Source organism: Muntiacus reevesi, chromosome X (genome assembly GCF_963930625.1).
Source record: "Muntiacus reevesi chromosome X, mMunRee1.1, whole genome shotgun sequence".
Classification (NCBI taxonomy): Eukaryota; Metazoa; Chordata; class Mammalia; order Artiodactyla; family Cervidae; genus Muntiacus; species Muntiacus reevesi.
Window position 1 is genome coordinate 115,422,617 of NC_089271.1, and position 27,309 is coordinate 115,449,925.

The following is a 27,309-nucleotide window of genomic DNA, read 5'->3' on the forward strand; positions in this document are numbered from 1 at the left end:
GGGGCTAGACTATTTATTGACAGCGTTTTCCCAGACTGCCCCATGAGTATCTCATTTCCAAGGTCCCCTGAAGTGCTGGCTCGCCTCTGTTTTCCCAGAGCGCTTGCTGCCTTCTCTTTCCTCCCTCCCCAGCATCCTGCTCACTTCCTTCCCTTACAGCTTCTTGCACTGTTGGTTTTTTTTTTTTGGGGGGGAGGGGTGTGAGTGTGTGTATGTATTTCTTCTTTTTTTTAAAAAAAAAAAATCCTAGTGAATTTGTTTTGCAGCTTTTGAAAAAGAAACCCAGTGTTACCCAGGATTTTCCCCCCATTCATTCTATTTCTACATCTTTGAGTGTGAGCTCTGTGGTTTTTCAAATCCCAGAATTGGAGTGGCTTCCACCGTTGTCTAAGGAACGTTGTTTTAGAGCTTTGCTCTGCAAGCACGAGAAGAGAACTCATAAAAAGGAAGACAACAGCAGATGCAATCGCGGATGTGGCTTAGTCCTTGCAGCTGCCCCAGAGAGGTGCTCGGGAGCGTTCAGTCTGCAGTAATGAATCCAGAAGAGCGCGTCGTGACCTGGCTTATATCTTTGGGAGTATTAGATTCCCCCAAAAAGACCATCTGTGATCCGGAGGAGTTCTTGAAGTCCTCGTTGAAAAATGGGGTAGTGCTGTGCAAACTGATCAACAGACTAAGGCCTGGCTCTGTAGAAAAGGTAAGGGAAATTTGCAGTATCTTTGGGGTTGCTCACCACCACAGAGCAAGGGTAATGTCACTCTGGAGATTTTCAATTGCCTGGGTCAGGGGACACTCCTGCTTTCATCTCTTTCTGAGATTTAACTGTTCTTTCTTACTGTTTTCGTAGTTGGAAAAAGTCAGAAAATGAAAGGTTATCCTTTAGTGATTGGCCACTGGAGGTTAGTACAGTAAAAACCTGTGACACCACTAGTGCCAGGGGCCAGGGAGAACACCCCTGTCACGAGCTGGCTCTGTCATAGAGACGCGTGTTGTACCTGCCTGTGTACCGAGGACATGTTTTGAACCTGGGGTTCATGTGAGCCCGTGGAGTAATGGGGTGATTTGTAACACATATTTAGGGTGCTTACTGATGTTAGTGTGGCTTTTCTTCTCAAAGAAATAAAGTATCCATTGAAAGAGAGGCTGTTTAGCAATCAGGAGAAATAATCCAAAATGCCACAAGGGGTTTGTTAAAACAATAGAAACCAAATATATGTTTTGAATGCAACACGTGTTCAAAGTGAAACTAACCTTACTCATTTTTAAAAATCCAAAACTGTGAATGTTGGAAACCCATGATCACCAGCACGAATAATTTTTAAAATGGGCACCTTAAGTAAGTTTAAAAGTGGAGCCATAAATTATTTTCTTAAGGTCAGCAGGGAATAAGACACTGAGTACAGTTCATTTCCCTCCTTGAGGCAGCTTGTGTTTTTATTGAACATACCGATTTACTTATAATTTCTCAAACTTGGAAAACAGTGATAAAATGGAAAATGTTGAGAAATGTGATCAAATGTAAAGAAGAGCGAAGAGGAAAATACAATTTTTAATACATTATCATGAGGAGGACGGACGGGAAATGATAGGTTGAAAGCAGGAACCAGGATGAAAAAAACTTGCAGGGTGTCTCTAATTTGCTATCACCACGTTTTGGTAGAGCATGAGAAAGTTTATAAGTAGAGATGGCTTGGGGCTAAGGATTTGGTGACATTTGGAACAAGACCAACCGTTTAGATTTTTGCATCACTTCCTTCAGTGGTTAATTTCTCTTCCTGGATTGACAGCAGTGTTGGCCCCACCTTAAAAAGCCTACTTTATGTAGTTATCAGCGAATGATGCAATGATGTGTCCCGTTTGGGATGACAGTCTCCAAGTGATATTTGACTGTGTTTCTCTAGTACTGTCTGGAGCCCCAAACTGAAGCTGACTGCACCAACAACATCAATGACTTCCTGAAAGGATGTGCAGCCCTTCAAGTGGAGGTAAGCCCACCCAGGTTGCCTTCCTTGTGGTCAGTTTTCACTCTGCTAATGAAGATGGTGTTGTGGTAAAAGGCTTATTTTCACTGTTAAACAGAGGAAGCACTTTTATGGAAACCATGGTTAAGATTGATGGTCCCCAGTCGTGGTTTGCTAGTTTGTTTGTTTGTTTTTCCAGAAACCAATTCCAAAGCAAAACAAAATCAAAATTCAAAAATATGGTGACTTTTATCCTACTGTATAGCACAGAGAACCATATTCAATATCCTATGATAAACCATAATGGAAAAGAATACTAAGAAAAAGAACATCTGTATATGTGTAACTGAATCATTTGGCTGTACAGAAGAAATTAACACAACATTGTAAATCAACTATAATTCGATTAAAAAAAAACAAAATATGGTACCACTTAAAAACAGCTCCCCAAATTTGTTGCGTGACTCAAGGAATTCAAACCAGGGCTCTGTGACAACTTAGAGGGGTGGGATGGGCTGGGAGGTTGAAGGGAGATTTGAGAGGGTGGGGACATATGTATACCTATGGCTGATTCATGTAGAAGTATGGCAGAAACCAACACAATATTGTAAAGCAATTATCCTCCAATTAAAAATAAATTAAAAAACAAAACAAAACAGCTCCCAAGCTCTGAAAGCAGGCTTTTGGTGCCAGAGGTTGTATGGTGGAGCCCAAAGTGGGCCACTGGATGCTGCAGAGGGTTACTGTAATCCTTTCGAGTTGGGAAGGGTGGAAAGATTATAACCACTTTTCTCCACTAACACTTTAGAACAGAGGCCATGAAAGATCTTGGCCCTGAGGTAGAAATTGTATATTAAGTTACGCTGTATTTTTTTATGTTATGTGGATCCTTGCAGTAAGTATGGGGGTGTTGCTGAAAAGGAGGCGACACTTTTGCTTGTATGTCACATTATTTAATGTCTCTGTGCCTTAGTGTTTTAATCTGTAAAATGGACACAATAATAACTACCTCATGGGGCTGTTTTAAGGATCAAATGAGATACTGCATAATAATTTAGAGATAAGAGCTCCAAATTCCAAAGATCTATGAAGTAACGTAGGTAGAGTACTCAGCACAGGACCTGGGGTGTAAGAAGTATAGACATGCGTTAGTAGTATCACTTGTGGAGAAGTATTAGTACTGGTTTGAGCCTGGACTCTTTCCTACTGGCTCAGACAGTAAAGAATCTGCCTGTAAGGCAGGAGACTCAAGTTCGATCCCTGGGTTGGGAAGATTCCCTGGAGAAGGGGACGGCAACCCACTCCAGTATTCTTGCTTGGAGAATCCCATGGACAGAGGAGCCTGGTGAACTACAGCCTGTGGGTTTGCAAAGAATTGGATACAACTGAGCAACTAACACTTTCATACACTTTCTGATATTAGACTACTTGGGTTCAAATCTCAGTTATCTCTTGCTAGTAGCTTTGTGATCTTGGGCATGTTACAATTAACTATGGCTCTATGCCTCAGTCTCCTTATCTGCAAAATGGGAAGAATAGCAGCACCTGTCTCATGGGATTGGTATAAGGTTTCAAAGAATTTGTGTTCTTGGAAGAGTGCATCGCACACAGAAAGTTTTCTCCAAGTGTTAGTTAACTACTAGTAGTACTAGTACAAGTATCTTTTCCCCAGATAAACTTTGCTTCCTTCAGAATTTTTCTGAAAGTTAGCCATAGCATCAAGCTATGTTTGTTTCAGAATATTTTACTTCAGATTTCCTTATTGCCAAATTTTAGCTCCTTCCCTCTCTCTCTTTATCTTTCTGTGTGTGTGCCTGGGTACATGGTGTGTATGGCTTTTAAGGTAGGTGCAACCTACTCTGTATCCCTTATGGAATGATGTCTGCTATGAACAGATCATGGCATTTTCTTTTCATTTGTTAAATAAAAACATGGTGAGGTTGCCAATGATTTATGCACTCTGAAGCTGTTAGAAGGTATATTGAGCTTCTTTGTGGTTCTAAGAATACTAGGTGATACAGAAACACCTCCTGGGTCTGGCATTGTTGGAGAATGAGTTGTTTCACATAAGTGGATTTTTCTGATAACTAATGCTTACTCTGTTAAGCACCCATACTTAAAATATTTTTGGCCACTTTGGACAAAAATCTTTCTTTAAAAGTATAACATAATTTTCATTTCTTACATGAAGGTCACCAAACATTTTTGATCTCTTTTTCATAATTCAGGCTGGCCTGAGCATCATATGAATGTTGTGAGGAGGCAATATCTGGCAGGATGGTTAAGCACATACCTTCTCCAGTTTGACAGACAGACATGAGTCAGAATTTTGGCTCTGTGACTCTGGGAAAAGTTATTTGGCCTCTCTCTGCTCCAGTTTCCTCATCTGTATAATGGAGACATGAGTAATAGGTACTGCATTGGATTTGTTTACTTTTAATATTTTGACCGTACCTTGCAGCATGTGGGATCTTAGTTCTCTGAGCAGGGATCAAACCCTTGCCCCCTGCAGTGGAAGCAGGGAGTCTTAACCACTGGACGGCCAGGGAAGTCCCTGCATTGGATTCTTTTAAAGATCAAATGAAATAATGCATCTAAAGCACTTCATATGTTACTGCACATAAAGCATGTATAATAGCTGCTCACTCATACCATTATTACTAGGTAGTGTTGCACACAAAATTATGCCTGAAAGGGGTGCATAGCAGCCATACTGAGGTACTCCTAGAACCCTGAGGGAAGGTTAATAAAATCAATACATGAGGAATGAGATAGAAAGCTGAGCTAGGGTGCACCCAGCAGCCAAAAATACTGACCATCCAGTCTCAAGTTCCCAAGGTAGCTAGGAGATAGACCTAAACACAAATACTTGCAAATTTAAAAACATTATTTTAAAAATTGAAAGTACTTGACATACAATATGGTGTAAATTTAAGGTGTACGGTGTGTTACCTTGATGCATTTATATTTTTTAATATTGCCATTGTAGCGATATTTATCACATCACCTAAGTACAATATTGTTGTCTGTGTTTTCCCTATAGAGGGCATTAGACCACTATGGTGTATTTACTACTCGTTGTAGGTTGGTATGCTTAAACAATGTCAGTTTTCATCCCTTAGCCCCCAACCCCTGGTAATGGCTCTTTTTTATGTTTGATTTTTTAAGATTCCATGTATAAGTGAGACCACACAGTATTTTTCTTTGACTTATCTCATTTAGCATAATGTGCTCAAAGTCCATCCTTGTTTTTGCAAATGGCAGAACATCCTCCTTTTGCATGGCTGAATAACAGTCCATAGTGTGTATATACCACATCTTTTCTTGAAATCCATTCATCCATTGATGAACATTTAAATTGTTTCTGTATCTTGTCACTTTAGATAGAGTATCTCTCAGACCTAAAGCACCTAGCACAGTGCCTAGTTTGAAGTGAAGTGAAGTGAAAGTTGCTCTGTCGTGTCCTTCTCTTTGCAACCCCTATACAGTCCATGGAATTCTCCAGGCCAGAATACTGGAGTGGGTAGCCTTTCCCTTAGGGCATACTTAATACTTTTTTGTTGACACTATGAAACTGTTAATGTTTAAAAAGCAAAAAGAGCAGGGCTTAATTGTTGCCAAGGACACACTATTATTTATATACAGAAAGAGTGCCAGCTTGAAACGGTCAGTTTGGAAATCTAGAAAAATGAAAGCAGAGATGCAGCAGTACATTGACAATTTGAGTGTTGACTGTGGGGCACGGTGACCACATGAAAGAGCTGCTGCTTTCTGACCCTCTGAGTGGCCAGCTGGTCTCTGCAAGTGACCTCCATCTTTGTGTTCTCATGTGGCTCTAGTGTCCTAGGGTCCCTAGAGGCTCACACCACTAGCAACTGATCAGGGAGGTCTGCTGAGACACCTGAGAGACAAGGGTGTCTCCGAAGTGCCTCCCAGACTTTGATAGTATCTTCTTAAAAATACATCCAAAAAAAAATTTCCCCTTTTTCTTTCTTTTTAATTTAATTAAAATTGTTATTATTATTATTATTATTGGCTGTGTGGCTTGTGGGATGTTAGGTCCCCAATCAGGGATCAAACCTGGGCCTCCACCAGTGGAAGCGAGGAGTCCTAACCAGACCACCAGGGAAGTCTCTAAAAATTATTTTTTATTACATGAAAAATTCTTTAAATTCTATAGTGCTTTCTAATTTTCAAAAGTTTCACACATGTGATTTCATATAATCCCATAATAACCTCTTTTATTCCTTTATCCCTATGTTGCCCCCTCCCTCCTTCCCTTTCCCCACAGGCAGTTTGTCTTCCGTATCTGTGAGTGTGCCTTTTTTGTTCGTTTGTTTGTTTGTTTTAGTCACTAGTTTGTTGTATTTTTTAGATTCCACATATAAATGATACCATACAGTATTTATCTTTCTCTGACTCATTTCATTAAGCATAATGCCATCCAAGTGTCCGTCCATGTTGGTATAAACTGGCATTATTTAGTTCTTTTTTATGGCTGAGTAGTATTCCAGCCATAACACACACACACACACACACACACACACACACACACACACACACATTGTCTTTATCCATTCACCTGTTGATGGACACTTTACATGTATATATATATACACTACAGTGTCTTTATCCATTCATCTGTTGATAGACACTTAGGTTGCTTTTATACCTTGTAAATTGTAGATAATGCTGCTATGAATGTTGAGGTGCATGTATCTTTTGAATTGGTGTTTTTGGTTGTTTTATATATATATAAAATTGCTGAGTCATATGGTAGTTCTATTCTTAGTTTTTTGAGAAACCTCCATACTGTTTTCCACAGTGGTTGCACCAATTTACATTCCCACCGACAGTGTAGGAGGGTTCCTTTTTCTCCACACCCTCCCCAAATTTGTTATTTGTGTTCTTTTTCATGATAGCCATTCTCACAGGTGTGAGGTGATACCTCCTTGTGGGTTTGATTTGCACTTCCTTGATGATTAGCAATGCTGAGCATCTTTTCATGTGCCTGTTGGCCATCTGCATTACCTCTTTGGAAAAATATCTATTCAGGTCTTCTGCCCATTTTATCAATTGGGTTGTTTTTTTGATGTTGAGTTGCATGAGCTGTTTATATATGTTGGGTATTAACCTCTTATTAGTCAGCATTTGCAAATATTTTCTCCCATTTAGTAGATTGTCTTTTCATTTTGTCAATGGTTTCCCTTGATGTACAAAAAATTTTTAAGTTGTAGGTTCCATTTGTTTATTCTTTTTATTTCCTTTGTTTTAAGAGATGGATCAAAAAATATTGCTGTGATTTATGTCCAAGAATATTCTGCTTGTGTTTTCCTCTAGGAGTTTTATATCTGGCCTTTAATCCATTTGAGCTTATTTTTGGTATAGTGTTAGAGAATGTTCTAATTTCATTCTTTCACATGTGCTGTCCACTTTTCCCAGCACCACTTATTAAAGAGACTGTCTTTTCTCCATCGTATATTCTTGTCTCCTTTGTCATAGATTAACTGACCATAAGTGAGTGGGTTTATTGCTGGGCTCTCTATTCTGTTCTACTGATCAACGTATCTGCTTTTGTGCTAGTACTACACTGTTTTGATTGCTGTAGCTTTGTAGCATAGCCTGAAGTCAGAGAGTGTGATTCCTCCAGCTCTGTTCTTCTGTCTCAAGATTGTTTTGGCTATTTGGGGTCTTTTGTGTTTCCATACAAATTTTTGAATTATTTGTTCTAGTTCTGTGAAAAATGCCACATTGGTATTTTTGATGGTTTGTTGTTGTTGTTCAGTCTCTAAGTCATATCTGACTTTTTGTGATCCCATGGACTGCAGCATGCCAGGCTTCCCTGTGCTTCACTGTCTCCCAGAATTTGCTCAGATTCCTGTCCATTGTGTCAGTGATGGTATAAAACCAACCATCTCATCCTCTGCTGCCCTCTTCTCCTTTTGCCTTCAACCTTTCCCAGCATCAGGGTATTTTCCAGTGAGTTGGCTCTTTGCATCAGGTGGCCAAAGTATTGGAGCTTCAGCTTCAGCATCACTCCTTCCAATGAATATTCAGGGTTGATTTCCTTTAGGGTTGACTGGTTTGATCTTGCACTCCAAGGACTCTCAAGAGTCTTCTCCAGCACCACAATTCAAAGGCATCAATTTTTCAGTGCTCAGCTTTCTTTATGGTCCAACTCTCACATCAATACTGAAAAAAACCATAGTTTTGACTAGACAGACCTTTGTTAGCAAAGTGATGTTTTTGCTTTTTAATATGCTGTCTAGATTTGTCATAGCTTTCCTTCCAAGGAGCATCTTCTAATTTCATGGCTGCAGTCACCGTCCACAGTGATTTTGGAGTCCAAGAAGATAAAATCTGTCGTTGTTTCCACTTTTTCCCATCTATTTGCCATGAAGTGATGGGGCCAGATGCCATGATCTTGGTTTTTTTAATGTTGAGCTTTAAGCCAGCTTTTTCACTCTCTTCTTTCACTAGCATCAAGAAGCTCTTTAGTTCCTCTTCACTTTCTGCTATTAGAGTCGTATTATCTACATATCTGAGGTTGTTGATATTTCTCCCGGCAATCTTGATTCCAGCTTGTGCTTCATCTAGCCTGGCATTTCCCATGATATAGTCTGCATATAAGTTAAAAAAGCAGGGTGACAATATATAGCATTGTCACACCCCTTTCCCAATTTGGAACCAGTCCATTATTCCATGTAATGTTCTAACTGTTGCTTCTTGACCTGCATACAGATTTCTGAGGAGGCAGCTAAGGTGGTCTGGTATTTCTATCTCTTTAAGAATTTTCCACAGTTTGTTGTGATCCACACAGTCAAAGACTTTAGCGTAGTCAATGAAACAGAAGTACATGTTTTCCTGGAATTCCCTTGCTTTTTCTAGATTATTCTTTTCCCCACTGAATTGATTAATGTAGCTGAGTGGTAAGTTTTCAAATCAGAAAGCATGAGTTCTTCAACTTTGTTCTTCATTTTCAAAATAATTTTGGCTATCTGGATCTCTTGTGTGTGCATATGGATCAGGATCAGCCTGTACATTTCTGCAAAAAGGCCAACTGGAATTTTTAATAAGGATTGTATTCAGTCTGTATATTGCTTTGGGGAATATTGCCATCTGAACAACATTAAGTCTTCTGATCCATAAACACAGGATGTCTTTCCATTGATTTAGGTCTTTAAAATTTCATTCAACAATGTTTTGTAATTTTCAGTGTACACGCCTTGTACCTCCTTGATTCAATTTATTCCAAAGTATTTTATTTCTTTTGATACTATTGCAAATGGAATTGTTTCCTTAATTTCACATTTGGGTTGTTTATTGCATAGAAATACAATTGACCTTTCACCATTAAGCATAATGGTAGTTGTGGGTTTTCATAGATGCTCTTTATCAGGTTAAAGGAATTCTATTCCATTCCTAGTTTTTTGAGTGTTTTTTATGATGAAAGTGTGCCAGATTGTTTCAAATGCTTTTTTTTTTTGCATCTGTTAAGATGACCATTGATTTTCTCCTTTATTATACTGCAATGTTTATTACATTATTAATTTTCATATGTTAAATCAATCTTGTATTCTTGGGATAAATGCCAGAGGGTCACGTTGTATATGCACATAGAGATTTGTGTACATCTGTGATTATTCTTGAAGCATCTTTCTTCATAGAAATGGAATAACTGTGTTAAAATTTGATACTCTCAAATTCCCCTACAAACATGCTGTATGAAGTTCTAATCCTACCAATAGTGTAGAAAGTGCCTTCTTCCTCATGTCTCTGATGACCCTGGATATTATTTATCATTAATGTTGGCTAAAATGTTGGTTGCAAATGGTATTTCATTTATTGCTGTAATATGAATTTCATGACTCCATGTGCATTTGGACATCTCTCATGCCTTTATTGTTTATTTGTATTTCCTTTTCTGTGAACCAAATGTATATTTCTTATTTATTTACAGAATGGAGAAGGCAGGGAGGACACTCAGGCCTCAAGAGAATATCTTCCAGAACATATGGAAAAATCCTCATGTCTAGGTAGAGTGTCACTAATGTGACCAATAAGTCCCTTGACAGCACTATTCTAGCAATGGTCTTTGTTCTGCCTTTGAACTTGCTGGGAGTCAGGGACAGATACAGTTCTTATGATCATTTGGGACTGGCCTGGGTGGTACCTCTCTGACTATGTGGTCCTGGCTAAGCCCCAGGAAGGACTGGTCTGTCCCAGCTCTAGTCCTCTGGTTTTTCTTTCAGCCAGGCTTCCTTCAGCCTCATCCCCAGTAGGCACTTCTTTTTCACCTGCCATTTTTATGACCAACCCATTGCCAGGGATACTCTACATCTCCTATTCTGCTCCTGGGCCAACCCTACTTTGTAGAAAGCTGTTTTGTTTATGAAGGATTTCATTGAACGTATATGAAGCTCAGTGAGGGCTTCTTTCTCTCTCTCTCTCTCCCTCCTTCTCTCTCTCTCTCTCACCAGCTGGTATCAGTATGGCTTTTTCTTTGCCCCCATCCGTTCACTGCCTCCTGTCTCCCTGAGTCACTCCATCTGCCTTGTCACTGGAACAGCATGGGTGCCCTCCCCAAAGTGGGGCCGGTGGGATGGACGATTTGCCATTTCCCAGGGGCTGCTCGACAGGGAAGCAGTTCTGGAAGGAAGGCAGCTCTACTAATGATCATGAGTCAAGGGCTAAATCTCCCATAATCGATCTGGGCTCTAGGAGAGCAAAGCCTCCCTGGAGCAGTGAGGCAGAAGGCCAGGCAGCTAAGCAGTAGCTGCAGTGGGTATCAGGCCCTGAAACGCAACGTTCTCTCCGAGAACTCAGAGTCCCCTTCTCTCGGCCTCGGTTGACTCATCTGTAAAAATGAAGCGACTGGAGTAAGGATTGGTAATGTCTCACTGTTGGACACTGTTTTTAACTGGCCCGTTTCCATCAGTTTCCGCTGGGGAAAGCTTTGTATATTTAGTCGCTCAATTTGAGCTAGTGGGAAGACTAAAGAGGATTTTGGTAAGTTTTAGGTCTTTTTTTTTCTTTTTCTCCTTTTTCTGTCGAGCCAGTCTGACACTCCTACTGGAATTTCCGTGAGTTACATCAAATGACACCCATGAGTCTGGCCATCCCAATCTACCGATTCCATTGCTTTTCGGTAAAAACTGGACTTCAAGTAAGGTCGGAAATATTTGCCTTCTCTCACGAACCTTTTCATTCTCCCTCCAAGAGACTATTTGGTGTGGGGCCTGTTATCCGAGAAGTCCGGGAAGGGCATCCAGGACAGTTCGGGGAAGGGAGGGGTGCGGAGGGCCGCTGGAGAGCGCTTCCTCGTAATCTGGGGTGGCTCAGCGGCTCACCACAGGGCTTGGGGGCTCCAGGCCGCGTCCGGGGCTGGAGGAGGAAGCGGGCCGCCTGGCAGGGCTGCTCAGTGAGGCCGGGATTCCCGCCCGAGGCTCTCGCAGAGGCCCGCGGCAGGCCAGGCGGCGGCAGCCCCGGGCTCGGGGTTGAACCCGGCGGCAGCAGCATGCGCAGTGTAGCCGCCGCCGCCGCTGCTCCGTGGCTTCTGCTGCCGCCACGGCTACCGGGCGGCGGCGGCGGCTGCTCTGCCCTGCGCCGCTGTCACTTCCAGTTCCTACTTCGGCGATCCAGGTCCGGGTCACTGCTTCCCCGCCGCTGGCCCGGTCCCTCCAGGCCGCTCTCCCTCCCGGGCTCTGGCTCCCGGCTGGAGGGGGCCGGCGAGGTGCTGAGAGCTGGGTGCGGAGCGGCCGCAAAGGCGGGTTCCCAGGGCAGCCGCTGCCCGCCCGTCGCCGCCCCGCGCGCCCTCGGCCGGCTCGCCGCCCGCGCACCCAGCAGGGCGCGCCTCCCGCACCCCGCTTTCGGCCCCGCGCTCCCAGCCGCTCTGGAAACAAGAACTTGAGGGCCAGCATCTGGCTTCCCGTTAGGTTAAAGGGGGGGGGGCGTTAAAAAACAAACAATAAAACCCCCTGGTCTGGAGAGGTTGCGGGCGCTGCTCAGAGTTTGGAGACGGGCGCCCCCTCCTCGTCCGCGTCCAGGAGCAAAGTTGCAGTCGCCCCTCCCCGCCCCGGCGAGCCGAGCCCAGCTCTCCAGTTTCGCCCTGGTGGCGGCCGCGCTCAGGGCAGAGTCCCAGCTCCGGCCGAGTGGAACCGTTCCCGCAGCCTTGGCACCGGCTCGGCCGCCCGCTCGCCGGCCCGGTGACTCGGGAGGGCGAGCGGCTTCCCGGAGGCGGCGGCGGCGCGGATAGAGCGAGCGAAAAACTGGAGGACCAGCGGGCAGCCGCCAAGCCAGGTGACCTGCCCGGGCGAAGGGTCAGGGGAAGGGGAGCGCGCGAGGGCCTGGGGTGGGGCCGAAGGACCCTCGTTGGCGAGGAGCCGCCCTTGCTCCCCGGGCCGTGGCCGCGGGGTCCGTCCTCCGCCAGGGCCTCGCGGGGCTCTGAGCTCCTGGGTGCCGGGAGCGGGGGCGGGGGCCGAGGGCGCAGAGCGGGGACGCACCAAACTTAGGGGCGAGTTGTCCGGCTCTGGCTGCGAGGTTTGCATCCGACCGGATTCCTTCTTTTCCCTGAACCCAGGGCAGGAGTCAACAGTACTATTTTTCTTTTATACTAATTGACATTCGCCCCCCCCCCCCCAATCCCCGGCATCCGTACATTTGGGGATATTTTAGGCGTTGAGTACACAGGTCTGTCACAGGAATGGTTTGTGGATGGGGAAAGTCCTGTATCTACAAGGTGTTCCAACGTGTCTGTGGTTAATTTCGACTTTTCATTTTCCAGTCATTTAGGAACCCAACAGGTATTTGAGCGATTTCGTTTCTCAGCTCTAGAGTGGAGAGCCCTTAAGTTATCTCTGTCTCTTTGAAAATCTTATAGTTTTATTTTTGGTTTGTTATTGTTTTTGGATACAGGGGTGACTCACATGATTTTTTTTTTTTTTTTGGTCTCTCCTTAATGTGTAATGGGAGAAAAAATAGAGTCCTAAGGGAATATATTTTTCTATGCAACTATGTACCTTTTGTCAAGAAAAGCTTCACATAAACCAGAAACCATTATAGGAGAGGAGACAATTTTAAAAGCAAGATTCTGAGATCCAGACTGTTTTTCTAACTTGTATTTGCCTGGGAACCCCACGATTTGTCCTTGAACTTCCTATCTTAATTTTGACATTGACCATGGTAAGAAGAGCTCCGATGACATCATTTGCTCCAGCCACAGTTCTGGTGTTCCGTGACTGAGAGCTCCTGTCTCCAAAACGTAAAGCCTGGGCCTGCCCTTGTAGTTCAGCTGAGGCATTTCCAAGGATTTCTCTTAAGCAAAGTATTATGCTACATGCCAGGCAGTGCTGCAGTCTCTTCTTACATAAGCGAGCTTCAGGCTGGTGGAGTCTCTGGGTGTGCTTGGAGCAGTTAAGATCAGAGAGTTCTCAGTCTTGGGGAGGGAGGGTGGTGGTTGGTGACTGGAGTTTGGAACAAAGTAAATTTCCAGCCTAGAAATCTCATCTTGCCTTCCTTTGCTGCTTCAGGTTTTGGAAAGCATTCTATTTATCTTATCTAAAACTCACTGTGCCCTTGTAAAGGATGTAGGAGAGATGGCATTGGTTTCATTGGCCAGAAAAACAGAAAAGTTTAGTGAACCAAAGTCACACAGCCGGGGGGAGGGGGGGGTGGGGAGTGGGGGGGGAGTGGGGGGGGTGGGGAGTGGGGGGGGAGTGGGGGGGTGGGGGAGTGGGGTGGTGTCATCAAAACTCTCACCTGAAACTTCTGCTCTCAGCCCATGATTCTGCTTTGTTTTTAAGACAACATGTCATTTGATACAAAAGTATCTCATTTGGTACATATCGTGACTGGTAGATCTTCCAAGCTACTATTTCTTTCTGTTCTTTCTTGCCAGCTCATAGGACTGGTGGGGTTACTAGGCATGAGGTCAGGGACAAAGCTTTCCACAGGGGGGTCTGTGGTTGGTGTTGATCTATGGTCTGCCTCCTCTCCAGTCGTCTTTGGGGGTAGCAGTGTTGAACAGAGTGAGCCCCCAGAGCCCAGAAATGTCTGACATTCATCTGACGTCACTAGCCCAAGTATAATATTACTTCAGTCTTTACAAAGAAACTCATTCAGGAGGAGAAACCGGAGAGTATGAGTTTTGTTCGTCTGCAGCGATCTGCTCATCACTGGGCTGAGACTTAGGAACTTAGACTTGAAGGAGGGAGAGGAGTTGGGTACCTACCATTTCTCAAGCACCTGCTGTGTTCTAGGTTGCGTGCTAGGTGCTCTTAGTATTTTATTTCATTTCATCCTGACAACAATCCTAGGAGGGAGAGGATATTGTACCCATTATACACTGGTGGAAACTGAGGTTTGGGGATGATCCAGACAAATGCCACATACTGCCAGTGCAAAACAGAGCCAGAATGTAATCACTGATGTTCCTTACTTCAGAACTTGTTCCCTTTGCAACGTGCCAGGCTGTTAACCCAACGGAGCTATTGAGAATATGGCAACACCTAGCCTTCGTTTTCACACATAGCTGTACATCAGAGCCACTTGGGGTGTTTTTAAAAAAATACAAATATTAGGATCTACCCACACTGGACTTTTGGGTTAATTGGTCTACAGTGAGATCCAGGCCTTCCTCACTATTTCTTCTTCTTTTTGTTTAATGTTAAGTAAATTTTATATTGACGTACAGCATGAATTCAGGAAACTGCACAAGTCTTGAGTAAAGAGTTTGTTGGATCCTTACAAACTGAACACATCTGGGACTGGTGGCTCAGTGCTTAAAAATCCGCCTGCCAAGTGCAGAGGACACAGGTTCGATCCCTGGTCTGAGAAGATTCCACATGCCGCAGGGCAACTAAGCCCCTGTGCCACAGCTACTGAGCCCAGGCGCCCTAGAGTCTGTGCTTCGTTGTCCTTTCTTTTTTCTTGCTAGTGGTATTCCATTGTGTAGATGTCCCCTGTTTTCTTTATCCATTCACCTGTTGATGGACATCTGAGTTGTTTCCAGTTTGGGGTTGCTATGAACAATGCTACTATGAATATCCCTGTGTGTGTCTTCTGGTACACATTTCTGCTGGGTTTATACATAAGAATGGAACTGCTGGGTCATAGGGTATGTGCATGTTTGGCCTGAGTAAGTGCTGCCCCCCCAATTTTCCAAAGTGGTCTTGTTACTATTTGGTTTTGAAAGCTTCCTAAGTGATTCTAATGTGTAGCCAGAGTCGAGAACTATTTCCCTGATTTATTTAGAGTTCAGCCGTCCAGCAACCCCTAGAGTCTGCCACCAAGCTGAGAACCTCATCAGCCTTGGATCGTCTAGAAAATCTCTGCTGAACTGGGCAGCTAGCATCCATTTCCCCATAATCCTTTGTGCACAGCTACCTTTTTGCTGCCTGCCCATTCTCAGCATGGTAATCTGTGATCACATTTCTCTCTTTACTAGTCTTGGGGCTTCTCAGAGGCAGGAACTAGAGGTTGATCATCCTTATAATGCCAGCAGTCATGACAGAACATGGCACATAGCAGGTGCTCAGTAAATATTTATTAAATGAATGATTGCTAGAATGACTGAGTGGTCAGGCAAGGTCTGGACTGCAAAAGAGATGCCCGCTCTTTGTCCTTGGACATGTGCACTTCATTCCTAGGAGTCTGCCTTAAGCCCTCACTCAGAACCTAATTGCTTTTATTTATCGAAGCCTGTTGGAATTATGGGTAATCTGGTTGCTCATCCCCAAACTGATTAGAAAATTAGATTAGATGAGATAAGGTATGTGGAAGCACTTTGTAAACTGGAAAAGAGCATCTAAATGGAAAGTTGTGATAAAGGGAAAATAGAGGTTGCTCCAGATTAGACTTGCTGGTGATGGTAGAAAGTCTATATCTATGTGAAACATGGAAGCAGTGAAATCAGCAGGAGACAAAAACTATAAAAAAGCAGACTGCCAAACATAACCATCCGGGCATTTTTGGTATGGGGTCAGGTAACCCAACACATGCTGTGCGGTCTAGTGGCCAGAATTTCTAACTTTCTCCGCCTTGGTCTGGGTCTGATTTCTGCTCAGGGAGCCTTTGTTCTTGAGAAGTCGTGTAGTAGTGCAATGGCTAAGAGCTTGAGTTTTGGACTTGAACTGACCTGAGGTAGCCACTTGTGAATTATATGATAATTTCTTTCATGGTGAAAAGTGTTAGTCGCTCAGTTGTGTCCAACTCTTTATGACCCCACGGACTGTAACCTGCCAGGCTCCTCTGTCCATGGGATTCTCCAGGCAAGAATACTGGAGTGGGTTGACATGCCCTTCTCCAGGGAATCTTCCCAACCCAGGGATTGAACCCAGGTCTCCTGCATTGCAGGCAGATTCTTTACCAACTGAGTCACCAGGGAAGCCCTTTCTTCATGGTAATGTTAGGTAATATTAGGTATATATTATGTTCTTATTATTAGATATATGCTACCTCTTAGCATTAAATGAGAGAAGTAAAGCACTTAGCTTAGTGCCTGGCACTGAGTAAATTCTCACTAACATCTAATTATTTCCTAATTTAACTGTATTTTAGTTTTTTGGCTGCACTGGGTCTTCGTTGCAGCATGGGCCATGTGGGATCTTAGTTCCCTGACTAGGGATTGAACCCACATCCCCTGCATTGGAAGGTGGATTCTTAACCACTGAACCATCAAAGCAGTCCCTGGAATTTTAATATATCCTAGTAGACTAGTGTTCACAAATGATCACATTGCATTATCCAAAAAAGGTTCACTTTTTTTCTTGTTGACAGGTTAGGCAAACTCTATTTAAGAAGGGAATCGTGATTTATAGAAAGATTTGCTTGAGAAATTTTAACATTTAAAAAAGCCTTGGGACTTTCCTGGTGGTCCAGAGGTTAAGAATCCACCTTGCAATGCAGGGGACCTGGGTTTAATCCCTGGTCCAGGAAGATCCCATATACTGCAGAGCAACTAAGTCCGCAGACCTCAACAACTAGAGCCTGTGCTCCACAAGAGTAGCCACCGCAATGAGAGGCCCCCAGTTACTGCAACTATAGAGTAGCCCCCGATTGCCACAACTAGAGAAAGACTGCCCAGCAATGAAGACCCAGTGCAGCGAAATAAATAATAAAAGAAAATAAAAGCCCTTGGAGACAGGAAAGGGTAAACTGTGGCCTCTGGGGAATGATGGCTTCACCTGGAGTTCTGAGGTTTTAAACTTGTTCCAGTGAGAATTTAGACGAGGATGAAATGTAAACCAGGAAAAAGAAAATCCAGCCATCTTGTTTCACAGTTCTATGCTTTATTTGGCAGAGATTGCTTGTTTTTGGAAAGACGTTGTTAGAAAATAAAGTTGAAGGTTAAAATCGCCACATATTTTCTAATACTTAACATCTTTCTTCCAAAGACAAATAAAAGTTGACCATTTCTGGGAATCTTCGGTGAAGAGTGGTGGTGGGCTTGACCTCTGTTTTCCTGGTGAACAGCAGAACTCCATCCTGCCAACATTATTAACCTCTTTCACTCACTAATTGAAGTGGGTTTTTTTTCTTTTTCTGAACTTGAAATTCTTAGTGTCTCGCGTCATAGAAAATAATTTGACTTTAGAGGGTGTTGAAATGTGTTGAAAATTATTTGTAGGTCATATTTACTGTGTTTACATATTTTATTTGAAAGATTGCATAAAGACAGTTTAAATTTTGGTGATGTTATAGCCCAGTAATAGCCATGGGACAGAAACTGGAAGCTGTAACTCTAATTTCTGGTAATATATGTGTAATCTTAAGAGTTTCATGAACTGGTTATAAAAGTTCCTGTTAAGTCTCTAGCCTAATGTCTTGCTGTTGTTTTTAGTGCTTAGCGTGGCTGATTTTTAAGTTTTGAGAAGAAATTTGTATATGGTTTTCTTTATAACAACTCAGGACGCGAAATATGTTTGGGGATCCAGTTCTAAAGAGGAACTGGAGAAGACAAAGCGACTGAATTCTTCTGAGACTATGAATTATTCAGTTGTTAACCACAGTAACTTCTTTAGCTACCATTTTGTGTGCTAATAATAGAAACGGTTTGGACGGATTCCTCTTGGAATTGAAAAATCAGGAAAGCTTTTCACTCTTTTCTAGTCTATGCATAAACTAGGAGAATGTTTAAAAGGATATTTTCAGTTTCTCATGTTTACCTGGATAAAATAGTAGGTGTGTCTTTTAAAACAAAGGTATTGATATTCGTTTTATAATTACTATAGCTTGAAATTTAAAAATCCACCCCAGAGCAGTTTGCTTTTTGTTTTAGTTGAATTAAACAATTCAACAAATGGTTTTTTGTTTTTGGTGATGACTGACAAAAGCTTTCCCCTTTGCTCCCAGGAAATAAGTAATAGACCTGTTGAATTGAGCACAGTTGAGGGGGGAAAATAAAAATCAATTGCCTCTCTACAAAAAACAAAAACAAACAAAACCCCCCATGGTATGTAATACTTATAAAGGAAACATATAGCTTCTGAATTGAATTGAATGTGTGCTGATAATACCAAAAGGAAGGCATTTTGTTGGAATTAAATCTAACTCAACTCTAATTTGGTTTTAATGTTGATTCGAATCCAGGCTGTTTCTGGGGGCAACAGAGCACAATACAGGCCTTTATTAAGACCACACAATCTTGGCCAGTTCTCCCCTGCTCCAGCCCCTTTCTAATTTGGTCATATGCTATCATTGAGGCGACCCCCCGAGGATCAGTCTGAGAGGTGAGGACGTTGCCAACACAGCATAAGGTAGGCAGAGCCATTGGTGATGACCCTGGGGTTAGCACCAAAGGGAAGTACAAGGTCTGGCCAATTGCTTAGGGCCTTTGCTTACCTTTGTTTTTAGAGGAGGTGTATGTCCACTCAGCCCAGAAGGCTGCTCCTTATCTACATTTCAACATTGACCTTGCCACTTCTTCCGTTGTCATCTGGAAGAAAGACTTACAACACCAGACATCTGTCTAATTAGCTCCCAGCTTTGTCAGACCCTGGCAAACTGGACCCTACCACACAGAGGGTTGTGTGGCTTCAGATGACGTCTAGTCACGTGTCATTTTTATTTGACTTCTTGGCAGAAGATTTACCTTCCTAATTAAGTTCTGCTTAGAGAAATAGAGTAAAATCCCAGCTTTATACTTTCTTAGGGACTTGAATATTATTACAGAGATCAGACATGTCAATTGAGGGATTGAATAGGGCAATGGGGAAGAGAAGGAATTAAATTAAGGTGAGATGAAGCGCAGTAGTTTGCAAAGCAGAGAGTGAAAGTGTTATAAGGACTTGCTTGTCTCACCGTAGACAAAACATGCAGGTTTCCCTACCCTTTGGAATCGCGGGCATTACTTTAAGAGGCATCTTTAAGGGGTCAAGCTGTGAACAGCTTTTATGAAGAGCTGGCCCTGTGAAGCAGTTCCTCAACACTGAGGAACATTCTGTCTTGTATTAATAGCTTGTCTGTTCTTCATGCCTAGGTTTCCAGCAAACTGGGGCTACTTACCAATGATTTCTGAGAAATGTATGCAAACCAAGAGAATTCGGTATTTTACTAACCAAAGAAATTTAACCACTTCTTTGGAGAAATGTGTGTTGTGATAGTGTAAATCAGCATTTTTACTGTGAAATAACCCGCTTGCATTCTTTGAAGATATGCTGGTATTTGGGAAAGAATTGGGGGAAATCTTGATTGGGGATTAAAAAAATCACCTTCAAGGAAAGAGAACAGAATGAAAAATAATGTTTGACAGTGTATACTTGTAGGGACTTTTTTATTTGATAGATTTTATGTAGCATCTGTTTTATTTCTTATCTTAAAACAAATTTATGCATTAGTGCCTGGCATATGCCAGGTGTTCAGTAAATATTTGTTGAATGGGTAATGAGTGGATGAATTGTTAAGAATTAATTTTAGATAGCTTGAATATATAACAGCCTATATGTAGATTATCAGGAGCTGACTTTATTTATTGAAGTGACTCTTTAGTGGATGAAAATAAGGCTAACAGGAAAACTGGGTCTCTCCTAGTTAGAATTACTCAGTTACTTTACATCAAGATGGAGCACCTGTTTCATGTTTTTAAAAGTTTAAAAAAGACAAAAAAGAAAAAGAAAAAAAAATGTGAGAGATTAGGTCACACAGTGTCATATGGAAGACTTTCTCTGCCTTTCCCTTCCTCAGGTCACTTCTTATTCCTTGTGTTACCCAAACTCTGTCAATTTCACTACAATTTCAAGTGTGAGATTTGCACATCCAGGACTCTAACTTTGATTCTCCAAAGTGGTCCCAGGCAGTAACTGCACTTCCTTTGGGTGAGGTAAATGCTTTATCAGCATTCTTTTCTTCTCTCAATCATATTCTTCAAAAACAAACATCTGTCTTCCCATGTGATGGAAAATATATGAGCCCTGATTTAGCAAGTTCTATGAGAAAAAAAATGACCTCTCCCCGTCTTTCCTTCTGGAGAAGGTAGGCCCAAGGATAGGTGTTTCTGGTGGAAGAAATAGCCACTTAAATTTTAGGTTGAAAGGAAAGAGGAATAGTCGGCAAATGTTTGTGGATCGTCTATGTGGCAAGTGCTGAGCATTGTGGGAAAAGGCAGCATGTGTATCGGAAATAGTCATGGAGTTTCACAGTGGATGTCTGGCTAGGTGGCCATGATGCCAGAGTCTAAAGCACAATACAGAGTGGAAAGAGAAGCGCATTGTGTACTGAGGTAGAATGTTGGAGGAAGACCCTATGGAGGAGAGTGATGGAGGATGGGCCCTGAAGACCCGCTACAATTCAGATGATTGAGGGACCTTGTTCATAAAGAGAAGGGTGCCTAGCAGAGAGCGGCACAGTGAAGGAAGCAAAGGATTCTGGGGCATACATAGAGGTGATGGTAAGAAATGACGCACTTGCTAGTGGTGAGACCAGCTTGAGAAGCACTTTGAATGCTGGCTAGAAGAGTGTGGACTTGATCTTGTAGGCAGTCATAGGCAAGGTTACTGTAGGCTGAAAGACGTGACTTTTAACAGAAAGCACTGTTCATGCTGGCTTGGATGTCTGAGCTCCTGAATGCCCACCTTCCTGTGTTTGGATGGTTTCCTAGGCACAGATCTTGTTTGGGGTCAGATGGAGGAAAATTAATTAACTTATTCATTAATTGGTTGATTGATGTCTGTTAGGCATCGATGGGCATCTCTGAAAAGGGCACGATTTTGAAGAAGTGACTCACATAGAGAAGTAAGCAAAGTATGCCAAAAGTCTTTGCCAAATGAATTGTTGAAGGTAATCTCAAAAGAAAGAAAGAAAGTGGGAGAAACTTTGGCACAACATCCTTCCCAGCCAGATTAGCTGGTGTGAGAGGGACTTCAGGCATGTGATTTGTAGTCTTGCCAATTGCCTGTCACCGCTTCTTCCTTCTCGTGGGTTACTTTGCCGTATTTTGTCATGTCCCACTGTGCCCTGCTGGGACTTGGACTCTGTTTTAAAGCAAAGGATGAACAGGTTAATGTGGCTCGTAGTGGCTGTCTTTTAAGCTGTTTTACAATAGACCGTTTAAAAAAAAAAGATAACCCAGCCAGCCAAACAGTAACATCTCACAGTTCTTTCCAGCATCCCTTCTCTATAGTGCCCACATCATGGTGCTTTGGGAGGAGATTTGTACCACCTGAGACAAGCCAGAAATTGCATGGGCACATGAGTCACTGAAATCCATCACCGTGGAGCTTGAAGCATCTTTAGTCACCTCAGAGTCACTGGGCTTCAGTTTGGGGACAAGCACAGGTGTGTGTTATTTTAGATAACAGATGTTTCCTGAAAAGTCATATGGAAATGGATTCTTTTTCTTTGCTAATCATGTTTCTTTTTGTCTTTACTTGTGATCTTGACAATGCCTTTTCCTCAATTATAATTAATCACCAATTGGTGCAAGCTTCTAAACTGTAATTCATCAAACAGATATTGAACACCTACTATGTGACACTCTTCTAGACACTGAAGATCCAGAGATGAAAAAAAATTTTTAATACTATTGCAGTATAGTTGATTTACAATGTTATGTTACTTTCTGCTGTATAGCAAAGTGATTCAGTTATACATTTCTTATATTCTTTTCCTTTATGGTTTGTCTCAGGATATCAAATATACTTTCTTGTGCTATACAGTAGGACCTGGTTGTTTATCCATTCTATAAGTAATAATTTGCATCTGCTAATCCCAAACTCCCAGTCCATCCCTCCTCCACACCCAGATATGAAAATGTTTTAAAAAACTGGCTTCATGGGGCTTATTTCAGTTTCTCTGATAGTCCACCCTACCAATTCACCAATGAATGTTGGTTTATTGAGTGTCCCATATGTATTGAATGCTGGACCAGGGCTGGGGGACACTGTGCTGCAGAGTTGGCTTTCCAATGGCAAAGCCAGGGCTAAGCTTAAATCCTGCAGAACAAGTAGAGAGTATTATAGTGGAGTTGATTGAGAGCTTATGTGTGTGCCATCTATGCAGACAGCAAGAAGAAAGAGAGGCATGAGGGTGGAGGACTTTAAGGAAGGCAATGGGTGAGACTACCAGAGGGGGAACTCCTGTATCCATTGCCCACCTCCCTCCCTCAGCTTTGTGCTCGTAAAGGCTGTATATTGTCACCCTGCTTATTTAACTTAAATGCAGAGTACATCATGCGAAATGCTAGACTGGATGAAGCACAAGCTGGAATCAAGATTGTAGGGAGAAATATCAATAACCTCAGATATGCAGATGACACCACCCTTGTGGCAGAAAGTGAAGAGGAAATAAAGAGGCTCTTGATGAAAGTGAAAGAGGAGAGTGAAAAAGCTGGCTTAAAACCCAGTATTCAAAAAACTAAGATCATAGCATATAGACGGGGAAACAATGGAAACAGTGACAGGCTTTCTTGGGCTCCAAAATCAGTGCAGATGGTGACTGCAGCCATGAAATTAAAAGACCCTTGCTCCTTGGAGGAAAGCTATGACCAACCTAGACAGCATATTAAAAAGCAGAGCCATTACTTCGCCGACAAATGTCCATCTAGTCAAAGCTACGGTTTTTCCAGTAGTCATGTATGGATGTGAGAGTTGGACCATAAAGAAGGCTGAGCGCCAAAGAACTGATACTTTCAAACTGTGGTGTTGAAGAAGACTCCTGAGAATCCCTTGGACTGCAAGGAGATCCAACCAGTCAATTCTAAAGGAAATCAGTCCTGAATATTCATTGGAAGGACTGATGCTAAAGCTGAAGCTCCAATACTTTGGCCACCTGATGCGAAGAACTGACTCATTTGAAAAGACCCTGATGCTGGGCAAGATTGAAGGCAGGAGGAGAAGGGGATGACAGAGGACCTGGTTTTTTATTCATTCTATAAGTAATTGTTTGCATCCGCTAATCCCAAACTCTCAGTTCATCCCTCCCCGACACCCAGACATGAAGATGTTTTAAAAGACTGGCTTCATGGGACTTATTTTTCTCTGATAGCCCACCTTACCAGTTCACCAGTGAGTGATGATTAATTGATATAAGCTTGACGTGCTGTAGTCCATGGGGTTGCAAAGAGTTGGATGCAACTGAACGACTGAGCAACAACATGTAACACTAGTCTCTCCTGTGCATGGAATTTGTCACGAAGCAGTTGCTTCTACTAGGTTTTCGGGCTCTGAGCCTAAATCATAGAAAGCAGGGGCTTCGGGAACCCTGTATTCACAGAAGAGTCCCCTCCTTCACTGCCTGGACAATTAAACCAGCGGGAGCTCTCGGCTGTTAGATTTCTCATGGTCTTTATACCTATGGCTGGATTCATCATGGGGAGTTCTAAAAGAAATAGTACCTGGAATATCTAGGGTAATTTTTTATCTTTTTAATTCATCCTTTACATGAAAGGACAAGGAAGAAGTATAAAGGATGAAGATGTTGATTTGGGACCCCATGTTCAGGCATTCTTCAGTATAAAAATGGATTTTCCAAAAGTTTGTTTTTAAGTTACTGTAAGGAGCACACAACACATTTTCCCATAGAAATATGGTGCTACACGGTGGCTGTTTTCTGGCCAGCCCACAGCGGCTTGTTTAATAACTAATGTGACTGAATTACAGATGTCAGAGAGACTAAATGGCGGGGATGACACTGTATTTCTGGGAAAATATGCTCCTTGTTCCAATCGGCAAGACTAAGAAACAAGTTGCCTTCTCTGAAGGGGTGGGGACTTGGGGCTCTGGGAGGACACCCCAGCTCTGGTGCGCAGATGCTCCAGCAGCTGGGGCATCTTGTGTCTGTCCGCCCCACCCCTCAAAACTGGCAGCTTGTGTGAGTCTAGTGACAGGGGCACAGGAGGAAGGTGGGGGGCGGGAGGTGGGCCACAGCGGCCATCTGGCTGGGCGGCAGCTGGTTCTAGGTCACCGGCTTCCCTCCTTGGCTTGGCAAGTGCTATTGACAAGAGAGATTTCGTCTTTCCTTTCCTTCACATCTACTCTCCTTTTGGTGAGATTATCCAAAGCCAGTTGTCCTCTCTGTTTCTCCTTTTAATCTTGGCACTGTTTCCACCAGGATGCCCATATCATTCCTCATTCCTTTGCCTCTTTCCTGAACACTTGCTACTCAACTGAAGATAAATTTCTGTTGTGGAGAAAGTGGTTTTTGCCGTAAACATGTGCTGACAAGGAAGAATGGAGATCATAAAGTTGGATGCATTGATGTCAGTGATGCTGAGGAAGTCATCTGGAAGTGGATTTGGGGATTTCGAGATGAGGCGTGAGCAGTAACAATTACGCTCAGACCTTTGCTCGTTGTACAGGAGCTCTATGAAGCTGGGCTTCCTGGCTCTGGATATCATGAGGTCCAAGTCATCAAGAAGCCCATATTAGTTATCTAAAGTAGCTTTGTATAAATCTACAGAAACAAAAGGATATAGATGGTCAAAGCCATCCCCAATTGCAGTGCGAGTCCCATGAAGCACTGGCAGCAAGATAGAGACAGAATTTATAAATAAGCCAATTAAAAATGACATTTTGAAAAAAAAATCAGCTGTAAACAGGTAATAATTATGTTAGGCTGTGATACCCCAGACTCCCTTTGCTCTGATTCTGTATTATCCAACAAATTTCTGATTGTAATTTGGCTTACCATGTAGATTTCTCTGTTGGGAGAGAGTGATCTAGACCATAAAATGGAAGGATCCAATCCTCTTAATGGTTCATTTTCTAAAAAAAATTAGTACATTGGCTTTTCGCTTTATGTATTAGCCTTTTGTGAACATGGTTAATGTGAGTCTATTTTCAAGAGCCTTGAGAATTGAAGACCAGATTCTGGACCTTGGGGACCCAGCCAAGATGCTGCCTTTGGGAGCCTCTGTTCAGAGGATGAATCAGCAGGCCTTTTACTGCACTCCTTTGGTCAAAGACATCTCTCACCGTCCAGATGGGAAACAGAGACACAAAGAAAGTAGTGTTGCTTTCCTTGAGTCCTCACAACTGCCCCGCAGTGACAAATCTTGGATTAGAGTCAAGGTTTCCTCACCCTCACATTGGTGCTTTTTTCAGTACACCAATGTTATTGCAGCTACGTGCATAAGTCAGACCTTGTTCTCTAAATGGCTGAAGTGTAGAGAAAGGAAGGAAATAAGGGAGAGAAGTAGCGAGCAGGCTTTGTACCATATCAAATTGGAAGAGTTATCATTTAAAACCAAGCAGAGTATAAATGCTAACTCCTGTATTCTAGTAAGTGGAATAACAGTATCGAAGTGAGTCCAGTTTTCTGAGATGAGAGATTATTTGTTACTGACTGGGTGACTGCTTTTAGGAGGAGCTGGGTGGAAGCATCCCAGGTCATGTTTACTGAGCCAGGAGCACTGCCATCCAGTGAAATATGACTAAGCAGCTCAGATTTGCTTGCTCTGTCGCACAACGTAATGACATTTCCTCCAAAGTTCAGGGGTTAACAGAGGCAGTGTGCTCAGCTGTGAGGATTAGAGAATGTGATTCAAGATGGTCTAAGTTAATTTAAGATCTTATTCAATAAGAACAAGAAGAACAAGGAAGAGATGGAATGTTCCTAAAATATTTGAAAAAAGTATTTTTTTTTAAATGGGCCTGAAACATAAGCTATATCCATGTGGTCTCACTGAATCACTTGCTTTGCAGTTGATTAGGCTTTAATAGTTGAGTGATGGAGTCTATTGTGATCCCCTCAAACCCTGAATTAGGTTTAAATGAAATGCCCTGAGTGGTACTGAAGCCACATGACATTAGAGGCATCACTGAGTTCTGAACTGGTTTGTGGTATGGCTTCTTGTCTTAAGGAGGATGTGGCTGGGGCTATGACTGGTTAACGCAGATGCTTAGAGCATGATGCTGAGGAATGGTTTCACTTGGTCCTGTAACCATGGGCCGGATCCTCCACCCCCCACCCCATCAGCCAACACTTAATGTATATGAACGATGGAACCAGACGACCAAACAGGAGTTTAGTGCAGCCCTGAACCCCTTCTGGCAAACACGACGAGGTGCCTGCTGGGTCAGGGCTGCCCCCTGAAATGAGAAAGACAGCACAGGAGTTAGGCAAACCCCTGCAGAGACAGTCTTCTCATACAGGTGAGTTTCTCTTTGTCACAATTAGTTGAACTGAGTTGTCTTAGAGATTGTAACCAACTTGCTGCAGGTGGTAAAAGTACTCCTTGTACTGACAGCAGCAAGGGATTTCTTTTCATGTACAAACTCACAGATTTCATTCTCATCTTTTTAATGTCAGGAAAACATGGTGGCTCAGATGCTAAGGAGGCTATCTGCGATGCAGAAAACCTGGGTTCGATCCCTGGGTCAGGAAGATCCCCTGGAGAAAGGAATGGCAACCCACTCCAGTATTCTTGCCTGGAGAATCCCATGGACAGAGGAGCCTGATGGGCTACAGTCCATGGGGTTGCAAAGAGTTGGGGCATGACTGAGCAACTAACATACACACAGTAAAACTTCTCAAGTATGCATACAGGGCTAAAATGCTCCTCAGAGCACTTTCTTGTATATTTTTATTGATTCCATCACATTCTTGCTTTGTGACTTAACTACTTACTTTGAGTCACCATTTACTTATCTCTAAAATGGGAAAAATAACTGTACCCAGATTACAGGCTTGCTGGGAGAATCGAGGGCAATGAATGGATGGTGTCAGCCCATAGCACATAGCAAGGGCTCAGTAAATCAGGAAATTGTAGCAGTAAGATCACCAAATGGTTGGGGGAGTGTCTTCTCCTGCACTTCCTTACTTTTGTCAGTTTAGGGAGGATGTCATAAAATAGCATACATGTTGAAACTGAAAACTCCTCCAAAAAGGATCTATTTGTAAAGCCATATAAATATTA

The 27,309-nt window shown here is 42.8% G+C and overlaps 1 protein-coding gene across 7 annotated transcripts in view; it reads left to right on the top strand.

Moving 5' to 3' along the window:
• The first annotated feature begins 491 nt into the window (after positions 1 to 491).
• The window catches only part of ARHGEF6 (Rac/Cdc42 guanine nucleotide exchange factor 6), a 117,439-nt gene continuing 90,621 nt past the window's right edge, over positions 492 to 27,309 (top strand). For 2 of the 7 annotated variants that reach the window (XM_065914911.1, XM_065914912.1), the window contains exons 1-2: positions 492 to 697; positions 1,902 to 1,985. In XM_065914911.1, the coding sequence (XP_065770983.1) occupies positions 533 to 697; positions 1,902 to 1,985 (249 nt within the window). In that variant the 5' untranslated portion in view covers positions 492 to 532. Of the gene's footprint in view, positions 698 to 1,901; positions 1,986 to 10,829; positions 10,971 to 11,065; positions 11,133 to 12,069; positions 12,261 to 27,309 lie in introns of those variants that run through there. The other 5 variants (XM_065914910.1, XM_065914913.1, XM_065914914.1 and 2 more) reach the window with 4 other exon arrangements.